At 49.5% G+C, this 22211-nt stretch overlaps 1 protein-coding gene across 4 annotated transcripts in view; it reads right to left on the reverse strand.

Annotated features, from left to right (window-relative positions):
* Nucleotides 1-2938: 2938 nt before the first annotated feature.
* Nucleotides 2939-22211, reverse strand: part of CGNL1 (cingulin like 1) — a 130802-nt gene continuing 111529 nt past the window's right edge. For 3 of the 4 annotated variants that reach the window (XM_042988775.1, XM_042988776.1, XM_007084455.3), the window contains 6 exons: nucleotides 20766-20855; nucleotides 9822-9905; nucleotides 9025-9149; nucleotides 7950-8058; nucleotides 7478-7641; nucleotides 2939-6170 (listed from right to left, as the gene is read on the reverse strand). In XM_042988775.1, coding sequence (XP_042844709.1) covers nucleotides 6035-6170; nucleotides 7478-7641; nucleotides 7950-8058; nucleotides 9025-9149; nucleotides 9822-9905; nucleotides 20766-20855 — 708 coding nt within the window. In that variant the 3' untranslated portion in view covers nucleotides 2939-6034. The remainder of the gene's footprint in view (nucleotides 6171-7477; nucleotides 7642-7949; nucleotides 8059-9024; nucleotides 9150-9821; nucleotides 9906-20765; nucleotides 20856-22211) is intronic. The other variant, XM_042988777.1, reaches the window with a different exon arrangement.

The raw sequence follows: 22211 nt of genomic DNA on the forward strand, positions 1-22211 counted from the left end.
ATAGTGCTCTAGAAGGATCTCCCCAGAGAGCAATCTGGGGGCTGGGAAGATAAGTGTTCGCTGAGAACCAACCAAATTCCAGGACTTGCTGACATTCCTGAAAGACCACCTTTCATGCAGTGAGAATGTGGGGAGGCCCAGTGACCACCTAGAGCAGCCATCCCACCCCAGACTGGGCCCGGAGAGGTCAGGTTAGCAAAGCACCAAGAGGCCACTGAGGGTAAAATAAGAGATCGGCAGCCCAACAGCAAGTGGCACCAGAGACAGGAAGTCAGATGAGCAGCTAAAAATCTGTGACTCACCTCATCCATGAGGTCTGTGGCTCCAAAGGACTGCCGTGCTGAGAGTGGGGGCAGGCCACCAATGGTTGAGCTGCCTAGAAACCAACAACTGAGGGAGTATCCGAAAAAGGAAAGATCCAGGGGCCTGAGGGGTCCCTAACACAGGATCACATGAAAGACCTCTGTCCCCTGGGGTGGGGAGTGTGGGTGAGGGGCAGCAGAGATTCCTGGGGGTAGAGTGGGAGCCCCAGAACGAGACCCAGACTCCACTCGTGGCACTCCACCTCCACCCACATGCCCTTGGGAAGGCCAGCAACTAGACATGGGAAAAATACACAAATTTGGTATGTCATAAACGTATGAAGGACTGAATAATTATAATTTTCATTTAGCTTAATCATCACCATTTTATTATTATTCTGTAAGCTCCTGAAGGTGCCTGACTATGGCTTAAACCTTGTATTTGCTGCAGCACCTGGCCCAGGGTGGCAGCTTCTGCTTACAGGCTGGCTACTGGCTCCACATGTGAGCTATAGCCAAACATCTGAGGCTTCTCTGAGCCTCAGATTCCTTACCTCGCGAGGTTTCTGCCTTGCTCTTAAAATTGTTTAATCTTGCTTACCCAGGAAACCTCTGGAATCATGCTCCCCATCCCCAAGGAGTTGTTGACAATCTGTTGTAAAGGCAAGCCGGATTCTGCACAGTAGGAAACTTGCAAACTTCCCCCCGCAGGGTAGATATTGTTGTTGAATGCCTTTGGGAAGTGCACTGGCACATTTTTTCCAGCCCTGATAAGCCTGGCATGGGGTACACACTCAACCTCGCCCTGTGGAGGAAGATACGCATGAATGCCCACGATGATTTTCAGGGCCGGGTATTCGACAGGCGTGAGAATAGGGTCAAGGCATTGCTGATCCCTCTGCAAAGCCTGGGACTTCTGCCTCGGGGCTATCTAGCCCCTGACAGGAACTTGCTGTCAAGTCACTTCCCCCATCATGTGAAAATTTCGAATAGAAAACTTCTTGGCTTGGGGTGCCTGGGTGGCTCAGTCCGTTAAGCATCCGACTTCGGCTCAGGTCATGATCTCACAGTTTGTGAGTTCAAGCCCCACACTGGGTTCTGTGCTGACAGCCTGCTTCAGATCCTGTGTCTCCCTCTCTCTCTCTGCCCTTCCCCCACTCATGCTTTCTTGAAAATAAACAAAAATTTAAAAAATTTTAAAAAAACCTTTCTGGCTAATGACTGTCTACTAATAAAGATGGGATCACTGCTGCTATCAAGTTCAAAGAAGAAATGCCAAGAATGTGGAGGAGGGTGCCTCAGGCCTGGAAGGACTTTTCCCTTTGGCTCTGGGCTCACCTTGGGTCTCCTGCCCCCACCAAGAGACCCTGGCAGGGGGTCCAAGGAAAGAGCCTAAATCCAGTTTCAAAAGCAGGTAACACTAACAAGAGCACCTTTTACTACAAATGATAAACAGATACCTCAACAAACCTGACCTTAAAGAAAAACACAGGGGCACCTGGGTGGCTCAGTGGGTTAAGCATCTGACTCTTGATCTCAGCTCAGGTCTTGTTCTCACGGGGGCATGAGTTCAAGCCATGCGTTGGGCTCTGTGCTCAGCATGAAGCCTACTTTAAAAAAAAAAAAAAAAGGCAAACAGAATTTATGCAAAGCCTTTGAGGACTAATTAAAATTAGAGAATCTCATTTAATATCTGAGATGCTCCATTCAGTCAGAATAAGAGGAGTCAGGGGCTGCAGAATAGCTGGATGGGCAGGATTATTTACACTGTTGGGGGAATCGACAGGGCAGTGGGCACAGCTCTGTACAGGCGACAGCACCCACCTGCAGTGAACCAAAGAATTCAGTAAAGAGCTGCACTGGAGAGCTGCACTGAGGTGGGGGAGGGGGGTAGGCAATGTTGCAGGAACCCACCAGGGCTGCCAAGGGACCCAGAGGAATAGCAATAGGAAACCAGGACCAGCTTTAGGACCAGAGGCACAAAGGGGAGGTATGGTCACCCAAGTCCTGTGGGTGCTGGAGTCACGAGTCTCCATAGGAGCCACAGCCCAAAATGTTACATGAAGCATGGAGTGACAACAGGGAAATACCCAACCCCCACCTGCTCCTATGGGCTGACCCCGAACAGGGTGGCCATAGGTCATGGAGGAGGCAGTCTTCAGGCAAGAGGGCAGAGGATGTATGTGAGGACAAAGAATGAGCAACATAGGACCCTTCCATGGAGAAGTAATTCCTTCCTGTAAAATGGGGAGCCTAGTACCTGCAGTCAGCCTGTTGTCGATCAAGAGAGATCATGTGTAAATGCTGATTGTTGGAGAACCCATTTTAGTTTAGGTACAAGGAATAAACAGGGAGTATCTGTTTATTCTCAGTTACTAACACACTTCCCATTTTGCCTTGTTCTGCAAGTGGGCAGTTTGGATTTCTCAGCACATCACCAGCAGCAGGCATATTAATTCTCTCAGTGTTTATCACTGACCCACACCCACCCTTCTATTTCAGAAACGGGTCCCAGGCATGACAAGTTCTACCTCCTCGAGCAGTTTCCAGCCATTCACCTTGCTGTTTCTTGGTGGACAAAGAGCCAAGCTCTGGAGCAAACAAGGGAGTCAAAATAATGGGAGAGTCAAGATTCCTGCTGGGTGACACCATTTATTGAAAGGCAACCTTGCTTTATCCAGTTCACGCACATGGAGGTAGATGTGCCTGAACGTCTCTTCCCCATGACAAACCAAAGCAATCAGACATACCCAAAAGCTGTAGCCCAACAGAATAAGCCTCTTGCCTTTGTCAAATGACACTCTGAAGCAGGAAAAAAATTATAAAGATATACGATGATTGTCTCCTCGGCATTGCATTTGGCCACGTATTTGTTTATTAAATACTTTTTTCTTTTTAAGCTAGCTAAAGAAAATATTCTTGAATAGGGTTAGTTCTTAAAGCAACAAACAGAAAAAAATGAGTATATAATAAAATCAAATGATAGCATGTCAGAGCTGGAAAGGACCTTGCACCATGGTCCTCATTTATTCCAGGCAACCTCTGGAGCACAGGCTCCATCAAGGTCACCCCTGTCAAGGTCACCAGGGCAAGAAGAGCGAGGACTTGAAAACGCTTCTCAAGTCCCAGTCCAATGTTGTTCCCAGCCCGCTACACCACATGCTTCACTGCTAGAGCCATTCTTATGTAGGGTGATGTGTTTGTTAACATCTACAGTGGCCCATCTTTTCCAGTAAGGATTCAACCCTTTTGAATGGTGATCTCTGTTCTCTTTTCATGGGCACCTTTGCTTCTTGCAGCCAGACTCATGGCTACCACAAGGAACTGGCAAGAAAGAGAGACAGTGACTTTCTCACAAAGCAAGATGGACACTCACCCCCAAAGTTCTTGCATCTCCGGCCTTTCTCATCTTCCACCTGCAGTTATGAGTGAGCTGAGGCATTTTTAGGCAGACTTCTTGGCAAATTCTAAGGATGGTGGAAGAAGCAGGGAAACCAAGAATATACTGAGGGTCGAAGGGAATTCCAGTGAACCAGGCTTGTTGTGTCCCCAAGAGCACAGAGGAGCTCCAGGGCTAGGTAGGGAGGGGCTCAGCCTCTGTGTTCATTTGTATGACTGCTGTCATCACCCTCTTTCCCCTAACTGCACTCCAGGAGGGGATTTTGGTCTGCTTTATTCGCTGCTGTATTCCCAGGGCCAAGGACTGTGCCTGACACATGATGGATGCCCAATAAATATTTGCTAAATGAATGAATAGCTAAAGGGAAGAATCTCTCCACACCTCAAATAAGTAATTAGAGGCAAGAACCACTCTAAGCCAGCAGAGGTGGAAAAGGGTTTGACTCAACTGGGGGTTGGGGGGGATCCTGGGGTAGGGGATGGTGACACCTGCCCTTAAACCCAACTGATTACTCTGAATCCCACTCAGTGGGCTCTGTGACCTCAGGTAGGTAGCACATTGAAACACCCTGCTCCTCTTGGTAACTGTCATAGAGTTCTCTGGTCCACAGGCTTCCCATCTATTAGAATGCCTGGGGACACTGTCAAAGCAACTGAACACTGTTCTCTCTGCCCCATTGTGTGTGTGTGTGTGTGTGTGTGTGTGTGTGTGTGTGTGTGTGTGTGTGCGCGCGCGCGCGCGCGCGCATACACACACATCTTACAGTGTTCTCTCCCTGGCGTGGCCCTCCTGAGCTGTTGGTTCTACACTCTGGCCCTCACCTATAGGGGCCCAACTGTGACTGGATTTGGCCTCTGGCCATACCTGGGAACAATCAAAGTGGGAGGTGACACTAGAAAAGCCAGGAAGAAGTACTGGGATACTGCATGTTCCTGATTCCACGTTCCCTATAATGCTGTCCCAGCAACATGGTCTCGCCACAGACCTCAGTGAATCCCAATTACAGTATGCCTGGTGCTGGCCAATGTCCCTCTGTCCCAGGAAGCTGGGAGGAGCCTTCTAGTTTGTACAGAAACACCTCCTGTCTGGCTTTCATGTTTTCCCTTGCTTTTCTGACATAAACTCGAAATCCTACTCAATCTGCCCCTTGTCTACACATCCCCCAGCTTTCACGAACTTCCTTCTATTCCTTTCTCTGCATACCCACACATGCCTGCTTACCTCCTCTCCTCCCCTTCCCTGTGACCTTACTGGACACCACCTTTTCTTCCTCACATGGTTGTCCAGGAGCCTTGTCCCCACACCATCCTACTCCCCATTAAGCAACCCTAGGCAGAGGAGGCTACTTGGAGGCCTGACATGGGCAGAGGGAGGAAAGAACCAATGAGAAATGACAGTAAGACCCCATCCCTCCAGAAACTACATCACTTGCCAAAAGCCTTACTTAAAAGTCTCCCTACCCCAACTGTGGTAAAGACATTGCAGTTGGTGACCAGGAATTGGTCTCAGCAGGGTTCAGAAATGACAACAAAATTCTAGATAAAATAAGTGAGCAGGGCCACAGATACAAGTGATGCTCAGACTTTCTCTCCCTCCATTAGTTATTTACTAGGACCACTTGAATTTCTCTTCTCAGAATTAATTGTCCCTTAACACCACGACAATTCCTTTTTTCCAACTCTCATGTCCAAAGTAGTCTGTATTCTACCCTCTCTCTCATCTAGGTCTTAATAAAAATCTAATAGCTCCATGTTTTAAAAAATAGTAAGCTAGAAGTGTGGAGTTTACAAACAAGCCACCCTACATAGCCTCTGTAATATTCCACAGGGCAACAGAAGCAGTCCATGAGAATCTGGACTAAAATATGTACAGTTTATACATCCTCTCTCTCCCCTGCACAATTGCTGTTAGATAATAACTAGCACTTTGGACCCTTTTCTTTGGTGGGGGAGGAAGGAGGGGCAGGAGCAGCACTGCAAACGGTGCCAGCAGATGGCGGTGCAGAACCCGGGCTTCCGCCTGCCAAATCATATTCTCCAAACCCTGCAATGAGTGGTGGCTCCTCTGCCTCGGGAGTCAACATTTAACCTGCAGTAGCCACCTGCCTGAGCTGGGAGAGGCGTGCTACCCCTTAGAGACTCTGGGAAGACCGCGACGTGGAGGAATCAGCCTGTCCTGTGACCAGGGGACGCTGGGTCTCTGTTCCGCGTGGGCGCTGCCGCTCCCGCTCCCAGCTGCATGTGTGCAGCTAGCTGCAGGTCCCCGCTGCAGGAGGCTGGCTGAGGGTCTCCGCGAGGCATGACGGGCCACCTCCACAGCCCTGGAAGGGGACTCAGATCTGGCTGATGGCAGTGCTGTCCTTGGGGAAAGTGTAGCTCAGCGGCGCCTCGTGGAGGCTCCCCCCGTCCGTGCTGAGGTCATCATCGTCCGTGTCGTCCAGCACCTTGCTCGGCAGCTTCTTAAGTCTGCTGAAAGAAGAGGGGGCATGTTTCCAGGCCCTGGGCTGCGATTCATCTCTGTTCAGGGGATGAAGGAAGGGTCTTGGGTTCCTGTCTATCCACCCCACTGGCTGGCAGAGAAGCCCACGGGCTGGTGTGCACCTGACAGTTCCTTCAGCAGCAGGGAGCAAACTGCCCGTGGCAGGCTGGTGTTGATAGGAAGGGCTGGGCAGGGCTGGGACAAGTTGGGTAGTACTGATTTTTCCTTTTGCCTCAAACTACGATATGTCTCGTCAGGGTGCTGTTGTTGATCCACGCTCCCCCTTTTTTTAAAATTTTTTTTTAACGTTTGTTTGTTTATTTATTTATTTATTTAGAGAGAGAGAGACAGAGCACAAGTGGGGGAGGGATAGAGAGAGAGGGAGACACAGAATCCGAACCAGGCTCCAGGCTCTGAGCTGTCAGCACAGAACCCGACACGGGGCTCGAACCCACGGACCATGAGATCATGACATGAGTCGAAGTTGGAAGCTTAACCGACTGAGCAGCTCAGATGCCCCCGTTGTTGATCCCATCTTAAATTTTGGTATCTTGTTTACCATGGGCTGTTGGCATTTATTTTTTATAATATTGCATTAATTATCTATCTTGATTACTGAAATTTTTGGTGCCCCCTTAAATGGTGCACCCTAATGTCAGCCCTGGGGCCAGGTTCTTGATAGAAAGGCCCTGTTTACAGGATTCTTAACGGGCTGGGGTCTTCTGTCCATTTACAAGAAAACCACCTATGCCGCCAGCATAGTCAGCCTCTGAGAAAGGCTTAGCTATATGGATGAACATGAATCTAATCTCACCCTGCACCCCAGTGACCTTGGGGCAGGTAAAGTGACCCCCACCCCCAGTCCCCTTATCACAGCAGGGGAGCTTTAGAAATAGCTCTCTCCTGAGATAGTCTAGTCTTCATGAGGATATGAGCCCAAACCTTATCTTATTTCTCCCTACAAGCAGGAGTCCTAAGTGCTGGCCTAAGAGCTGCCTTCTCCATGGTGGTATGAGCTGGGCCTCCTGCTTTGAGCCTTGGTTACCCCTTATGGCTAAGAGGGATGAAGTGCCCAGCTAACATCAGGAGACTGGTTTGGGGATGACACATATGAGACCCGAATGAACAGATGGGGTGACCCAAGTGGATGCAGCCACTCTCTAGGATGGGATGACCCCTCAAGGCGACAACAAGGAACTGGCTTCAGACACCAGGAGTGAGAACGCCCTGAAAGCGCCAAGTTCTCCTCAAATGTCAGAGGAATCACGGTCCCCACGGGGCCACCACGCTCACCCACCTTAGGTCCTTCTTCATGGAATTGAGCTGTCCCTGCAGCTGCTCGTTGACATCCATCTGTTCCTCCAGCTCCCTCTGCAACTTCTTTTTGGAACTTTCTAGTCTGTCAATTTCCTCCTCAGCCTCCTCCACCTGTCGCTTCATTGCTTTCAAGCGCAAACTCAGCTGCATTGGGAGAGAGGGCAGGTTGGGTGCTAGCTGGTCGCCCAGTCCAGCCGGGAAAGAGAAGAGTCCAGCACAGACAGGCCAGCAATCCAGCCACCATCTCCCCAAGAGACCGAGAGATGGCAAAGGGAGCAACCAGTCTCAGCTCAGGGGCTAGGGCTTACTGAACCCCCTACTGAAGTAGGCTACAAAGGCCACAATGCTCTACGATGCACCTGCGGCGAGGGGAAGAAGGGACTCAGCCTCCACAACTCCATCACCCTCCTATCTGGGGTGTAAAATCCCATCTGGGAATGAGGGTCCCTCACCTGGTCCTTCTGATCAGTCAGGGACAGGTGCTCATCGTCCACCTGCATCACCAGCTCCTTCACCTTCCGCTCCAGCCGTCGGTTGCTGAGCTGGAGGCTGGCCCGCTCCCTGGAAAGGTGGGGGGAGGGGGGGGGGCGGAGAATGAAACCCTCTCATCTCAGCCCCTCAGGAGGCCCAGGGCAGTCTGCGGAGGAGGGGAAGCTCCAGCCAGGCAGCCTGGTCAACGTGATGGTTAGGGTGGGAGAACACGACAGTATGGGACGAAGGGGCTGTTCCTGGACAGGTGAGGGAAAGGGTGCCCTATGAAGGGGAGTGACCCGCCTAAAACCACAGAGTCAGCAACAGGCAGAGCTGGGACTGGAGCTGCCCTGAGTTCTTCCAGTCCCAGACTCTACTTTTACAGCAGAGGGTCCCTGACTGCCAGGGTGTGAGCATCACGGGTCTCAGGCTGCCCCAGCCCGGCCCCAAAGTCCTACTGAAAAACCGATAGTGCACAGTGCCGTATGCACACGCACCTCACCCCTTCCAGGAAGTTGAGGGGCCAAGAGTGAGAACGGAGGCCAGTAAAGCTCAACCCTGGTGCTGACCCCCAGGCTGTGACCTTAGAGCTAGCTGCAGAGAATCTGCTGGAAATGAGTGTGGCCCTCTGATCCCAATGCCTCCCACCCACTGTGGGGGTCCCACCAATCTCTGAGATGGCACTTGCCCTCTGCTCCAATACCTCTGGCCCCCGGGGCAGAGTCAACCTCCTGCCTCTAAACCAGCTCAACCTCAGTAGCTTATGAGGCAGCGTGGTCTGGTAAGGGGTGGGGAGAGGGGCAGCCGCATGGTGGGGAAGCCGGGGACTCAGGAGTAGGCTGCCTGTGCTGTCGTCCTGCTGATGTATATTCAGCCTGGTTACCTTCCTCAAGCACTCACTGGGACGGGTCTCGGTTTTCTCATCCATTGTACCTGCTCTACCCTCCTCACGTGAAGGCCCATGAGGACAAGAGACACAAATGGGAAAGCACTCTGCAGTGTGACCACCACTACGTGCCAGGCCTCTGCACCGCAGCTGGTCCTGGTGGGGCTCACCTCTCCTCGCTCTCCAGACGGTCCTCCAGCTCAGCGATCCTGGCCTCCATCTGCACCACCAGCCCCTCTTTGCTGGACCTGTAGGAACCTTCCAGGTGGATAATCCGGCTCTTTAAGTCCTTGTTCTAGAATCAGACGGGGGTGCTGTGAGGGGTGTGTGTCTGCCGCACTCTCTGTGCAGGTTTATAGGGTGGAGCCAGCATTTGGTGGGCATCTGTGATAAGGCTGCCTTCCGTGACAGGGTGCATGGCCCCAGGGGACCTAGGGAAGCCAGCAACGTCTCCAAGGAAACAAGAGCACTCAGCTCCTGGCAGGCCAAGAGAAGAGGTTCTACCACGTGCCCTTAGGAGCCCAAGTGAAATCTTTGGCTGTCCTAGGACTCCTAGATGTCAGGCAAGAGGCATGGCCTTGTTCTTCTGTCAAACCTATCGGGGGTGGAGGAGGCAGGAAAAATAGGCTCCTCCGCCAATAACATACATAGTATTCAGTGAAGAATTTACGTCAACGGCATGTAAGAGAAATGATTCAAATAAGCTTTGAGCAACTCACGGCTTTTTCATTTCTTTTGCGTTAAAATTTAGCCCTCTTAGGATCCAGAAGACACCACCTGCAATTTCCCCTCCCCAAGCTGCTCAACCTCCAAGCAGATTTAATATCATTGGGAAAACCTGTCTGGAAAAGACCTTGGGAACACCTCCACCTCTCGGGTGGGTTATGTCCCAGAGTTCTTTGGATGCCATGCAAAGACGACCCTGTTGGGGGTGGGGGGGGGTGGTCTAGTCCAAAGCCAGCCTCACCTGTCTCTCCAGGGAAATCTTGTCACACTCTAAATCCTGCTTGACAGCTCTCTCCTGGAGTAGCTCGCCCCTCATCTGCTCCATCTGCACCAAGCAGAACAAAGCCAGCAGTGAGACAGGCTGTCTCTAGATCCTTCAGGCTCAAATGGTTCCCGGGTACCAAATCCTAACTGCCAAGCCAGCTCCTCTTCATCAGGCCATCTCCTCTTGGGGGCAGGAGCTGTTTCGCAGATACTCTTGGTTTCGTGATGATTGCAAAGATAATGACACAAAAAGCAGTAATGGTCATAGCAAACCCTGCTGCTATGGACTGAATTATGTCCCCCCTGCTCCCCCCAAAAGATACAGACTCCTTGTATCTAAGATATGACCTTATTTGGAAATAGGGTTTCTACAGAGGTAACCAAGCTCAAATGAGGTCATTAGGGTGGGCCCTAGTCCACATGACTAGTGGCCTTATAAAAAGGGGAACTCTGGACAAAGGGACAGATATGCAGCCGGAAAAGATGGCCATGTGAAGAGAGACACATGGAGAGAGAGGATTGGAGGGAGACATCTATCGTCAAGGAATGCCTAAGGGCCAGAAAACTGCCAGAAGCTAGGAAGAAGCAATGGAGCGTCTCCACAGGCCCAAGGGGAGTATGGTTCTGCTGACACTTTGATTTCAGACTTTTGGGCTCCAGGACTGTGAAATAACACATCTGTGTTGTTCTAGGCCACCCCATTGGGGGCATTTTGTTACAGCAGCACTAGAAAACTGGTACACCTGCTTAGCACTCCACAAGCACTAGCCTGTTACGTCCCCACAACACCCCCAGGAAGTAGGCAGTACTATCTCTGCTCGGGGCACCGGGGCTTAGAGAAGCTCATGAATTTGTCTGGAGACCAACCACTCCAGCTAGCTCGCCCAGGACCGAGGATGTTCTCAGGACACAGGACTTATGATGCTAAAACTGAGTCCAAACCGGGATGAGTCAGTGATCCAACCTGACCAAGATCTACAGAACTAGTAACGGGGGGCTGTAGTATTCATCTGAGTTCCTGACTGCTGCATTACAAGTTCAAAGTTCAGAAAAGGCTTCTACTACAGTTAGCATACCTCAGAATGCTGCTAGATTTCTCCCTTCATGTGCCACCAACAAAAGTCAGCAAGAATACTGGGCAGCTCCCGGTGACCTGGCAAAGCCTAAATGCTACCGAGGATTTCTTCTGTATTAAGAGAAAATGAGACTAGCTGAGCAGCACCCAGAAAGAAGTCCTATTGCCTGCCTCTGTTTCCCATTCCCAGCGGGCTTTAGGCAGCAGTGAAACAAGCACCAGAGGCAGAGGCCCCAGACCCTGTTCCCAGGACTGTCCAGCAGAGGGCAGCCTGAAGAGGCCAGGAGAACTGACAGGGGAAATAAAACCCACCCCCTCCCCTATAAGGTGGGGGTTCAGCCTGGGTAAGAGGTGTACGCACGGGAGTGCCTGGATACCTGGGGAGCATCTCTAACAATCTCACCAGCCTGGCCTCCACTGGGATTTTCATCACCTGCACAAGCACCTGAGGAAAAGAAAAGCTCACCCCTCCCCCCCATCTGCCTGGAAAGCAAGACCCGGGGGTCCCAGGAATAACAGGAGACACGACCCTGCTGGGCCACACTTGCATCTCCTCCCTTCTCCCACGGTCCCTGCACTGTGCGTATGGTATGTCTGGCTTGGAGTGGGTGACAGGGAGTGCCGAGGAATAAGGCAGGCGATAGGCAGGGCCTGGACATGGAGGAGGCTGGGACTCTGCCCACAGATGAGGGGGTATCTGTGCAGTCAAAACAAAAAACTTTCACATTTTTGCATTTCTGACTGGCAGGGTTCAGAATTTTACAACAGGGGACACTGATGCCCAGGGCAGTTATACATGTGACTGGAGACAGCAGGACTAGAACCCAGATCAAACCTACTCACAGCCCACGACTCCACCTGCCCTGGCTCTCTGGACCAACCTGCAGAAAAGGCTTCAAATGGATCTAGGGTTCGCATGCAGCTGTCTTGTAAAACCCAAGGGGAGAAGGCAGTCTCCTTAGGGCATCCTTGCATGCAGTAGGGAAAAATGCCAGCAATGCAAAGGGTCAGCAGGCAGAGCGTGGAGAATTCTGCCTCGTGACCTGGCTCCCTCCCTGCATGGCCCCAGAGCCCTTGAGAATCACATGCTATAAAGGTGCTGGAATATTCCTGTAACTGCCACAAGAGCACAAAGTGCACAGCTAATGAATGCGGGCTCACAGCCCACTCGGAGCGGGGCCTTTGCACACACCACACCATGCACGGAGGGTGTCAGCACGGCCGGGCCACGGGACGGCAACGTGCCTCCCGGGCGGAAGCGTCGCGTTCACGCCCCTGGGCAGAGGCCAGGACTCCACTGAGAACGCGGTTAAACTGTCACTGTGATGGGAAGTAATTACACAGACGAGCAGTGGCCGCCTGGCTCTTCTTCTGGCTCCAAGTTCACTTGTGTGTGACCTGAGTCGCCTCACCTTTGGGAGGCAGACTCGTCTCTACAACAAGGCACTCGAACAAAACAGCCTGTGAAGGCTCTTCGAGGTGGCCAAAAGCAATGTACAGTGAAAGCACATTTTGGTGGCTCTGCCACCCTCTGTGGCTCTCCTGAGGAAGCCAGAGGCCCCTGCCCCCATCCCTGCCACAGAGGAGCCACCCCATCTCTCTGGACTCTGAGGAGTGTCCCCGGAAAAGGCTTGCCCTGTCAGGTGCCAGTGAGCGTGTGTCTGTGAACACACCAACTTGCCTGCTGGGGAACAGCGGGTCTTAGGATGATAGGATAGGTCAGGATACACTACACAATCAGCCCCAGGACGCTTAAGACCAACGCAGGACCTGCCCTCAGTATAGCCGTGTGGGGGACAAAGGAACCAGTCCTGTATATGCAGCACATGACAGAAGTCACAGCCCAAGCTCACAGGACCGGGGAAAGAGACCCTCAGTTGCAACCTACCTGAGAGGTCTGAGGGGAGCAGGAGAGGGAATAGAGCTTGCCAAATCAGGGCCACTGGTGAGTCGAGTGGCAGGTGGGAAACAGGATGGGCTGCTGGAGGAATTGCACACACAGGGACAGGGGACAAGCAGGTTAAGAGATGGGGGACAGGGAGCAGTCACATAGGGCCTGTCAGAACAGGTGACAGGAGCAAGCATGGAGACTGCACTCACTAAAGGAAATCTTGAGCATCTTTACAGTGCTGTCTCATTTTGTCCTCACCGCCCTGGAGGAGGTAGGTCCTGTTAATAGCCCCATCAGTCCCTGGAGCCCAGGAGAGGCTGTGGACACAAGTACGGAGACTGGGTGACACCAGCTGAAGCCGTGGGACTGATGAGACCCCCAAGGTGAACTGTATGACGAGGACCCAGAAATGTGCCCTGGGGAGCATACTCCCCCAACTCCATTAGGGGAGGCCGGGAGGAAGCCAGGGCACGGCCCTGTCCCCAAAGCCAAGAAGGGTGAGGATTGAGGAAGGTCAGGCATAAGGAAGCCCAGGAAAGAGCACCTGAGCAGGACAAGAAGTCCACTCTGGAAGGCTCAGCAGAGGGGGGAGCCCAACCACAAAAACTGGGAAGGTGCGGGGCATGAAGAGGTGGGTCAATACCTCTCCTTGAACTCCAGCGGTAACAAGAGTCACCTACAACTGGAGGGCTGGGGACGTGAGGTTCCCCAAAGAAGACTGCCACAGAGGGGCCCCAAACCTATCAGCAGGCAAGGGTGAGAATCACGGAGGAGAGGAAAATTCTAGATGCTGGACAGTAACGAGAAGGGAGCCAGACAGGGAGACTGACCGTGTATGGGGAGGGACAGGATGCAGGCCCGGTGCCGGGGGAAGCATGGAGTAGGAGAGACCGTTCTCTGAGTCTCTGAGAGAGCATAATGCAGGACTTAGGGGAGGCAGGTGCCTGTAGCTCAGAGGCATGGAAGGGAGGAAGAGAGTGAGGGAGGGGAGGAACGGAAAATTATTTTCCCCAAGTGTGGATTAAGGAAGAACTGCAGGTTAACAGTTGCTGTGAGATGTAAGGCCAAAAAGTACCAAAAGACAGTAATAGGCCAGCAGAGCAGAGGCAGAGGTCTCACTGCAGCTGTTTACAGCATCTGCTTTTAGGGGGTGGGTGGTGACTGCTACAGCTATGCTCCAGGCCTGAGGACGGAGCAGGGACATACCAAGAAGCAAAAAGCCCCCGGTGACAGGTGCGGTGGGGCAACTCCAAGTGTCCTGGGCACGTGTGGGCCCTTCAATCCTCCTAGCACTCTGTGAGGCAGATGTTATCACCCCATTTTCCAGGTGGGAGGTTCAGGAACTTCGGAAGCAGTTTTGGGATTCTAACCCAGGCTTTCTGGCTAAAAATCATTCACTCCTTTTCTCCCTCTTAGCACATGTGGGAAAACCCCCGTCTCTCAATGAAGGGCAAATCCCACAAGGAGAGAGCATTCTGGCGGGAACTTCCACAGAGGAGTGAGGCAGACAGTGCCAGGGAGGGACTCGAGGACCACCAAGGGGCCATGCAGTGCTGAACCCAGACCGGGAGTTCAAGACAAACCTGCAACTTAAAGACGCAGCCGGTGCCCAAAGCCTTGTTCCCTCAGTGCCCCTTACTGGAAAATCTGGGTCCTACCAGGACACGGGCCTCCCAGTGCAAACGAACACTCAGAGGGTCAGCATCCCAGAGGCCTCCACAGGTTCAAGACCTCCCTGGAGAGCCCAGGGCAAAGGGTGATACTCCAAAACAAACAAACACACAAAAAAACCGAAAAACAAAAACAAAACAGTAATTATTTATACTTCACCACATCCCCTCAAACGATGACTATTAAAATGCAAAATATTTGCACTTAATAAAATGCACTATTAAATGCAAAATAAATCAGAGCAAAGAACAGGAAGGAACAAATGTGCAACCATAAAACCTAACAGTTAATGTGACCGGGCCATCAATTTTTCTCGAGTCTTTTGCAATCCAAGGCTTTTAGCAGGCAGGACAAGTTTTCTTCGGTTCTTCAGAAAGAACAACCTGACAGAAAATTCCAAAATAAGTCCACTGCGTGGAGCATTATACAAGGAATACCATGTGAAGTGACGGATGCCACTCCCAAGGCTGGGTTTTAGCTCTGCTCAATACAGTGATCTCTAGGATGGGCCCAATGACTTGAGAAGATTCTATATCAGATCCTTCTTCCTCTCACCCGCACTGGCAGGAAAGGAAAGGAAAGAAAAGGGGAAGGGGAGAAAAGAAAAGAAAAAAGAAAAAAGAAAAGAGAGAAGAAAAGAAAAGAAAAGAAAAGAAAAGAAAAGAAAAGAAAAGAAAAGAAAAGAAAAAAGAAAAGAAAAGAGAAAAGTCTCTGGCTTGGCCAGCTTCCTCCTTTGGACTAGAGAAGTAAATCTGAGTCTGGGAAAATACTTCTTTATAGAAGTTTAGTGCTTCATATGCTGTTTACCCTTCAACTATACTAAATAGACCAAATAAAAACTTCCAATCAAATTAGAAACAGAACAGGAGCTGAAAGCAACAGTTTATCACAGCTGGACTGAAGGAATGCTAAACCTAGAACATTCCAATCGGAAATAACAGTATCAGACTCCAGTGGGGTTTATGTCAGAGGCACCCATGACCTGAGCCAGCGCTCAGGATTAAAAGCAGCTGCTCCGGGTTAACAAGAAGCCAAACATATTTATGACTGCTAATAACAATATTTCATCCCATCACCTATGTTTACCACTGGGCTGTAAAGGGCCTTGTGACCTACACTCCTGGCTGGTGTTAAAAATACCAGGAAGATCCTCAATCATAAGAGAGGAAAATCATTATTAACCAACTATACACATTGGGTTTGGAGCAGCCCATACAGCAGCAAGCAGTTCCGAGAGTAGGATTGTTTTAATTACAAGGAAAAAAAAAACCCATTTTGATCCTTCTGTCACTGACTACAAAGGAGTACCATATCCTAGAGGATGCATCATCCTGGTGCAGACTGAGGAGCAGACTGGCGCCCACCACCTGGGAATGACTGCACAGGCCTGCAACCTTATCCACTGGGACTTATCCTATAGTTGCCAAGGCAACAGCAAAGCCTCACTCAGCCCCTAGAAAGACCATAAAGCCACCCAAAGCTCTCCAGTTGTTATTTTTCCTCTTGTCTGGCAGCTGCCCATGTCAGATCAATCACCTTTCCACTAGGCTGGGTTACCTTGGCCTCTGTGGACAAGAAAATGCCTCTCCATTTAGGCCCAGCCCTACTGTTAACTGTTGGTACTCAACCACCAGCAATGACACAGCAATGCCCAGTGAGCTAGAACATCAGCCTGACACATTTAAAACCAATGCTGGGCCTCTTTCACTATGTAAATTCTGGACTCACAGGACAATCAAGAGAAGATCAGGTGAACATAAACCCTCATCCGTATTAAGAGACACCATGGCTTCATCTTTCACTTGGGAATAGAGCCCCTAAATGTATTTGGGGGAGGGGGCAGGTCTTTACCAGTCTTAGTCTAATGCTGGGATGATGGGAACAGGTGGGAAGCAATGGCTTTGGAGCCAAATCCTAGGTTCTCCTCTTACAAGCTTCATGACCCTGGGTGGCCACTTACTCACAAGGCCTGGAAACAGCGACAGAAAGCATGCACAGCACAGGGCACAGCGCCCAGCACTTAGGGAATCCTCAGTAAAGACAGCTATTGTAAATGGTTTTGGAGGAAAGAGAGCAAAAAGGATTTCTCTGGATTTAAACAGACCAAACCCAGTAAAATATCCACCATTTAAATGAATTTTCCTTCAATTTACAAGTTAGAAACCTTCCTGCATATGGTGAACCCATATTTGGTTTCAAAAACAGAAACCTCTGTTTTATAGAATAAGCTGTCACTTTATCAGCTCTAAATTCATCCCTCTCCTTCCTGTTAGCCACATAGGAAAACAAAACACAAGCATCCAAAAGTTTGAAAAAACTTTTCTATTAGGATTCCCTGAATCCATCAGTCTGAAAAATAACATCCTGAGCATGTATGGAAAAGGCCTTATTAGAGTTCATAAATAACGTGTCCAGCACTTGTTGAGTGTCAAATGTATGCATAAGAGGAGGGGGAAAAAAACACGGAAAGGATAGAATGTTTGATCTCAAAACTGCCTTTCCTATTTTCTGTCCCTGGAAAAAGCCCAGTTGAGCTTCCTCCTGGTCTCCCGTTCACCTGTCCCAACCCAATCACATTAACCTTCTAGAATACTATGTAAGCTTCTCTGTCTGCTCCACAACCTTCGATGGCTCCCCACTGCCTTCAGGATAGGGTCCATTCAATACCCTCAACCTGCCTCTCCAAATTTATCTCCTATTATTTCCTTATGGAAACCAGAAACCTAATCAAGCCATAGCAGTCCATTCATTGCTCCTTGAAAACACTGCAAATATCCTACTTCCCAATCTTTGTTCACACCATCCATTCTATCTAGGATTCCCTTCCCACTCCTTGGTTTGTCTAAATCTTACCCTTTCTTCAAAACTAGCCCCATGGTCTTCCCTGCTATGATGGCCTTCCTCTAAGAACTCCCATGGTCACCCCTGCTATGATGGTCTTTCCCTCATTACCTGCCTACATCTCACACTTGGCATTGAGTATCTGCACTTTTTCTTGTTAGTTACCATTTCTGGGGGCATGGTCCATCTCTTTAAACACAGCACTCAAGGACAGGGACCACTTTTGATCATTTTGCAGCCTTACCACCACATGCTACTTATGCACACAGTAGGTATCCGTCATACGTTACAGGCACTGGTAGATAGAACACTGGGGAGTCAGGAGATCTAAGGCAACTAACAACTAACTGGCTGTGTGAATTGGCAAGATCGTGGGTGGCCCTAGGCCTCAGATCTCTTGTGCACTGCACGAGAAGTCTGGGGAGAGGAACTTGGAAGTCCTTGCCAGATCTAAGATTCTCTGAAATGGGCTGGCCATTTACTGATACTTCCGGACAACTTTTTTCCCCCGAGGTTTTCCACAAAAGCCTTCCCACTAAGACTAGGGGAAAAATGAGAGATGTTTGGGGGGAAGCGAAATTCAGAAAGGGAGCTTGTAAGAATGCAGGATTTAAGTAAGAGCTGTAACCTTTTCCTTTTCAATTTAGAGAGAACAAGACCCAAAAAGTATAAATTCCCCATGTCTTCTCTTTTCAGAGCCTGATAGCAGTTTGCTGAGCATCCAGAGCTGACGTTATAAATCAGCTTGGAGATATGAGACAGGCACCATTTCCTGTTCTTTAGGAGATGTCCCTGTTAAGGAGGTGTCATAGGTTTGAGGGGGCAGAGAAGAAGGCATCTTAGTTTTGGAAGTTTCCCCTTTCTCTGATTCTGGCAAGAAGGCAACAGGCACATGGCCCTAGACGTTAAAGTAAGTAGATTGAAATCAGGATCCAACCATCTATACCCTTCCTTGGAGCCTTTAGGAGAGGAAAAAAAAAAAAAAAAAAGGCTCAGATTAACCTTGACATTGACTGAGAATTAAATGTTTTCCAGTGAGGCAGGTATTTGGTCAACCCATTTCTCTGCACTATGCTTCCTCACGAATCCAGAGGCAGCAAAGGCCAGAAGAGGGGCCCTGGGCACTGGATCAGGAGACAACACTTCAAGTCAGGAGTTTTGTTTTGTTTTGCTGTTGTTTTTTAGCAATTCCTACATCAATTTGAACATGATGCTCCACTCTTCCGCTTAAAACAGATACCAGGCTTCACCTTCCCTCCCTACCTCAGAGAGGGCAGGGCGCAGAAAGGAAACAGAAGAGGAAAACAGAACGAACAGGACAAAGACGCTGGAGACAGCAGAACCCTCTCTTCAGACTTGCAGCTCAGACACAGGGAAGGATGGGGAATTAAAGAGTGTCTCAGAGACTTGGTTATATGCAGCCAGTCATGGCACCTCAATGTTAGAATTTGGCGAAGCCTCCAGGAATCTCCTGAACAAACAGCCTCACTTTCATAGACTTTAGAGACTGCGCTCAGAGAGGCTAGGACTTTCCTGGAGCTCCCTGGGGCTGTTGCAGCAGTCAGGCCCTGGACTGAAAGTCTGGTGCTCTTTCCAGCAGTTCTATGCCTCCCGTGCTCAGGTGAGAGAAGGAAGAAGGGGCCAAAAGAAACTGATTTAAGTGATCGGTGTTCTTAGTTTTAGGCCATCAGCTGAGCAGAGGGAGGCAACCACTTTCTGTGTCACTGGGTCTGTGTTTTGGTTTTGGTGTAAAACATGGGGTCTGGGAGTCTGTTTTCCCTGCCTGGTTAGGGACTGGATGACAGACGTTCCCCCCATTCCCTGAATACATCATGAGAAGCATTAGCAAAACAAATTCATGGCCACTTCTGTTATCACGAATGCTCAGCAGATCCTGAAATGCCCTGTGGCAATGTGGCCGCTCAGCCAAGCTGGCAGGAACATGTCACCAAGCAGCTTTTATACCAGTGTAGGAACTTAACAAAATGCAGACTTTAGCAAGAACCCATGAGGGCTCAAGTGTCAAGGCTGGGCTCCCCATCTGGACTTCAGATTTTCACGAGAGTCTTCTCTGAGCTTCTGCAGCTCCGGCTGGTTGGGCTGCCAGCACCCTAAGCAGGATGCTACCAGCACAGCACAGAACACGCAGGCAGAACTGAATCTGAGCTCAGTGGGAAGGGAGGACGGAGCCTCGGATTGCAAATTCTTCACTCTCAGAAGCAAAACAGCAGGACTGTCGTGCTTGTTTGCAAAGAGCCTGTCAGTAGGGAAACAGTGGCAAATGGAGAAGAAGCCAGTGATTCCCCTCTGACTCTGAAGAGGAGCTACCAGCTTGGAATGGCACTGTCCCCAGTCATTGGCACCTCCAGTTTTTGGGCATCCTGAGGCGGGGCAAAGGTGGCGCATGTGGATAAGTAGAAGAGTGAGTGACCTGAGGAAAGTGCTGCTTTGGATAAAGATTTTGCCCAAATTAACTTGCCTTTCTCAGATTTTTCATTTTAATCCTTTATACAGATATTTTTCTCAATTATACGCAGCATCATCCAAGGCTTTTAGGTTTTGTTTGCATTGTTTAATTAAGAAGGTGCCCAAACCAAGTCGAGTGGCAAAGAGCTTTCCAAATGTCTACGTACAGCTGCTCCAGGACCATGCTCAGCCCAGCATACAACTGAGTTGTCACTGAGAGTACATCCCTTCAGGTTTCTACAGGCAGCCACATGTATCATTTGTAAATGAAAGGCTGAGATTAGAGAATACAGGTTCTCTTCAAAACTGCCACTGCGTATTTTGAATCCTGTCCCATAATGGTTCCATGTGTGATCACTCTAAACTTTTTTTTAATTAAAAAATGGGAAAAAAAAAATTCAGAACCCTTGGGATTACATGGAGTGTAGTTTGGGAAATGAGTTCTATTATCTACGGTGTGAGGACAGAGAGAACTGCCCCTGCTATCTCCAGGTGCTGCTGTAGGGATAGATAAAAGATAAGGGGAATTCCTTCCCTTTGAAAACTGCAAAAAGCATTCACTTGGAAGGGACTGTTATTGTATGGTGACTGCTTCCTAGGTGTCTCTATTGCTTCTCAAAGGAAAAGTCTGCACCACATCACTCACTTTCCATGGCACTAACAGTGTCAGCCACAAAATTTCACGCAATTGTTTGTTGAACTAATGATTCTTAGAGCCTCTGCTCTAAAAGCACTTTGCCCATCATGGCCAGTAGATTGTTCCCCATAACCACTCTGGAAACTTCCACCTTGCGTGCTTTCAGTTATACGTTATATCTCTGTCTTGGTGGCTTACTATGGGGAAGACTACTCAGTCCTCCATCGTTTCCAAAGGGCAAGAATTTTCTTCCCTCCTCTGGCCAAATCCGTGGGTTTAACTTCTCACATTTCCTTTTTCACGAAGGACAATCCATTCATCATTCAACTACACACAGTACCTGTTCCCTGCTCCGAGTGATCCTCTCAGACAGCAAATCCGAATTATTTCTTTCTTCTTCCAGTTCCATCTCCAGCTGAGACACCTTGTCCTAAGAAAGAAGGAAGACACAAACACACCCAATGGAACTTGCGATGACCCGGGTTAAGGGCAAGTACTGCCCTGTGGAAAGAAAACCTCAAGGGAAGATCAAAGCAGGGGATCCTCAGCGTTTGGGGAAAGGACGTGTCTATTTCCCACAATGCCCAAAAAACTGTGTTTTATTGCTTTCATAAGGTAAAATGTAATTGTGCATTTCTAAAATACATATTATCCCAAACCCTAACATAAGCACTAGGGATATTTTAACATGTTTCCTTCATGTCTTTTTCCCCCCCTCATGAATCAAAGATCTACCTAAGATCTACCTAAGGCTAAGGTCTCCAAGTTACCTGTTAAAAGGGAATGTGTGTGCTCAGCTATCATCCAAGACATACTTCTCTAAATATTCCAAGCTCTGGACAATGCTTTTCTCTCTCTGCTGCTCAGGGTTTCCTAAACCTTGCAGGAGTAAAGTCTATGACATACTTTTGCACCTGCTTGTTTCTTCTAGGGAACCTCATGCACTTTGCACTGTGGAGTCCCAAATCTGCACCAGAGTAACACAGAGACAGTGGTGGTCCATTCTGTTAAACCAGTCATTACAGAAGAACTGTCATCTCTTTCTTCCTTGCTGGGCCTTCATTTAACACCACGGAGAGCTAAGAGAAAAGCATTTCGAAGTAGCTGTGTGTACAAAAAAAGAGGCTTCTAACACAAACCACTCTGCTTGTGGGGTTTGCGCACATGTTTCTCCTGTCACTAGCCAATTTGTCATATGTCTGGGTTAACTCAGAGCCACGCACGCTAAAAAGCAATTAGCATGGTGAGTTTTTAAACATGAGTCTGTAGCATCTGTACGTAAACACTGTCTCTGCAATTGTCAAAGTTGGCTGACAAGCTATGGACGCCTCTGTAAATGCCAAAAATAAGACTCACAGAACTCATGCGAATGAGTAAATGTCTGTGAATGCCTTCCCTGTTGGTGAACAAAGTCTTTCGGGAACCTAGAAAGCTCCCTCCCCGGAGGCTGAGAGTCCCAAAGTCCAATCTGGAAGGGAGAGCTGGGTTCCGCACCAAGCCCCGTGTTTGTTCAGTGGTTCCTGACTCCTCCAGGGACAGTTTTGCCTTTGTCAGAAATCACCAAGGGTCCACAAGTGCTGTGTTTACATAAAACAGCCTCTGAGTTTCTGAGTCTAAAGAAAACGCCCAATTGTTGAGAAAGCCCTGGAATCCCAAGAATTAACTTGCTAAATGCAGCAAAGGAACAGGAAAGATATTAGTCCCAGCAAGACAGTCCTGCCAGCCGCCTATCAGGGGAGGAGACATGCCTCCCATGTGCGTCACAGAGGTAGGCCCTTGAGAGCTA

The sequence above is a fragment of the Panthera tigris genome, chromosome B3 (genome assembly GCF_018350195.1).
Source record: "Panthera tigris isolate Pti1 chromosome B3, P.tigris_Pti1_mat1.1, whole genome shotgun sequence".
In the NCBI taxonomy this organism is placed as follows: domain Eukaryota; kingdom Metazoa; phylum Chordata; class Mammalia; order Carnivora; family Felidae; genus Panthera; species Panthera tigris.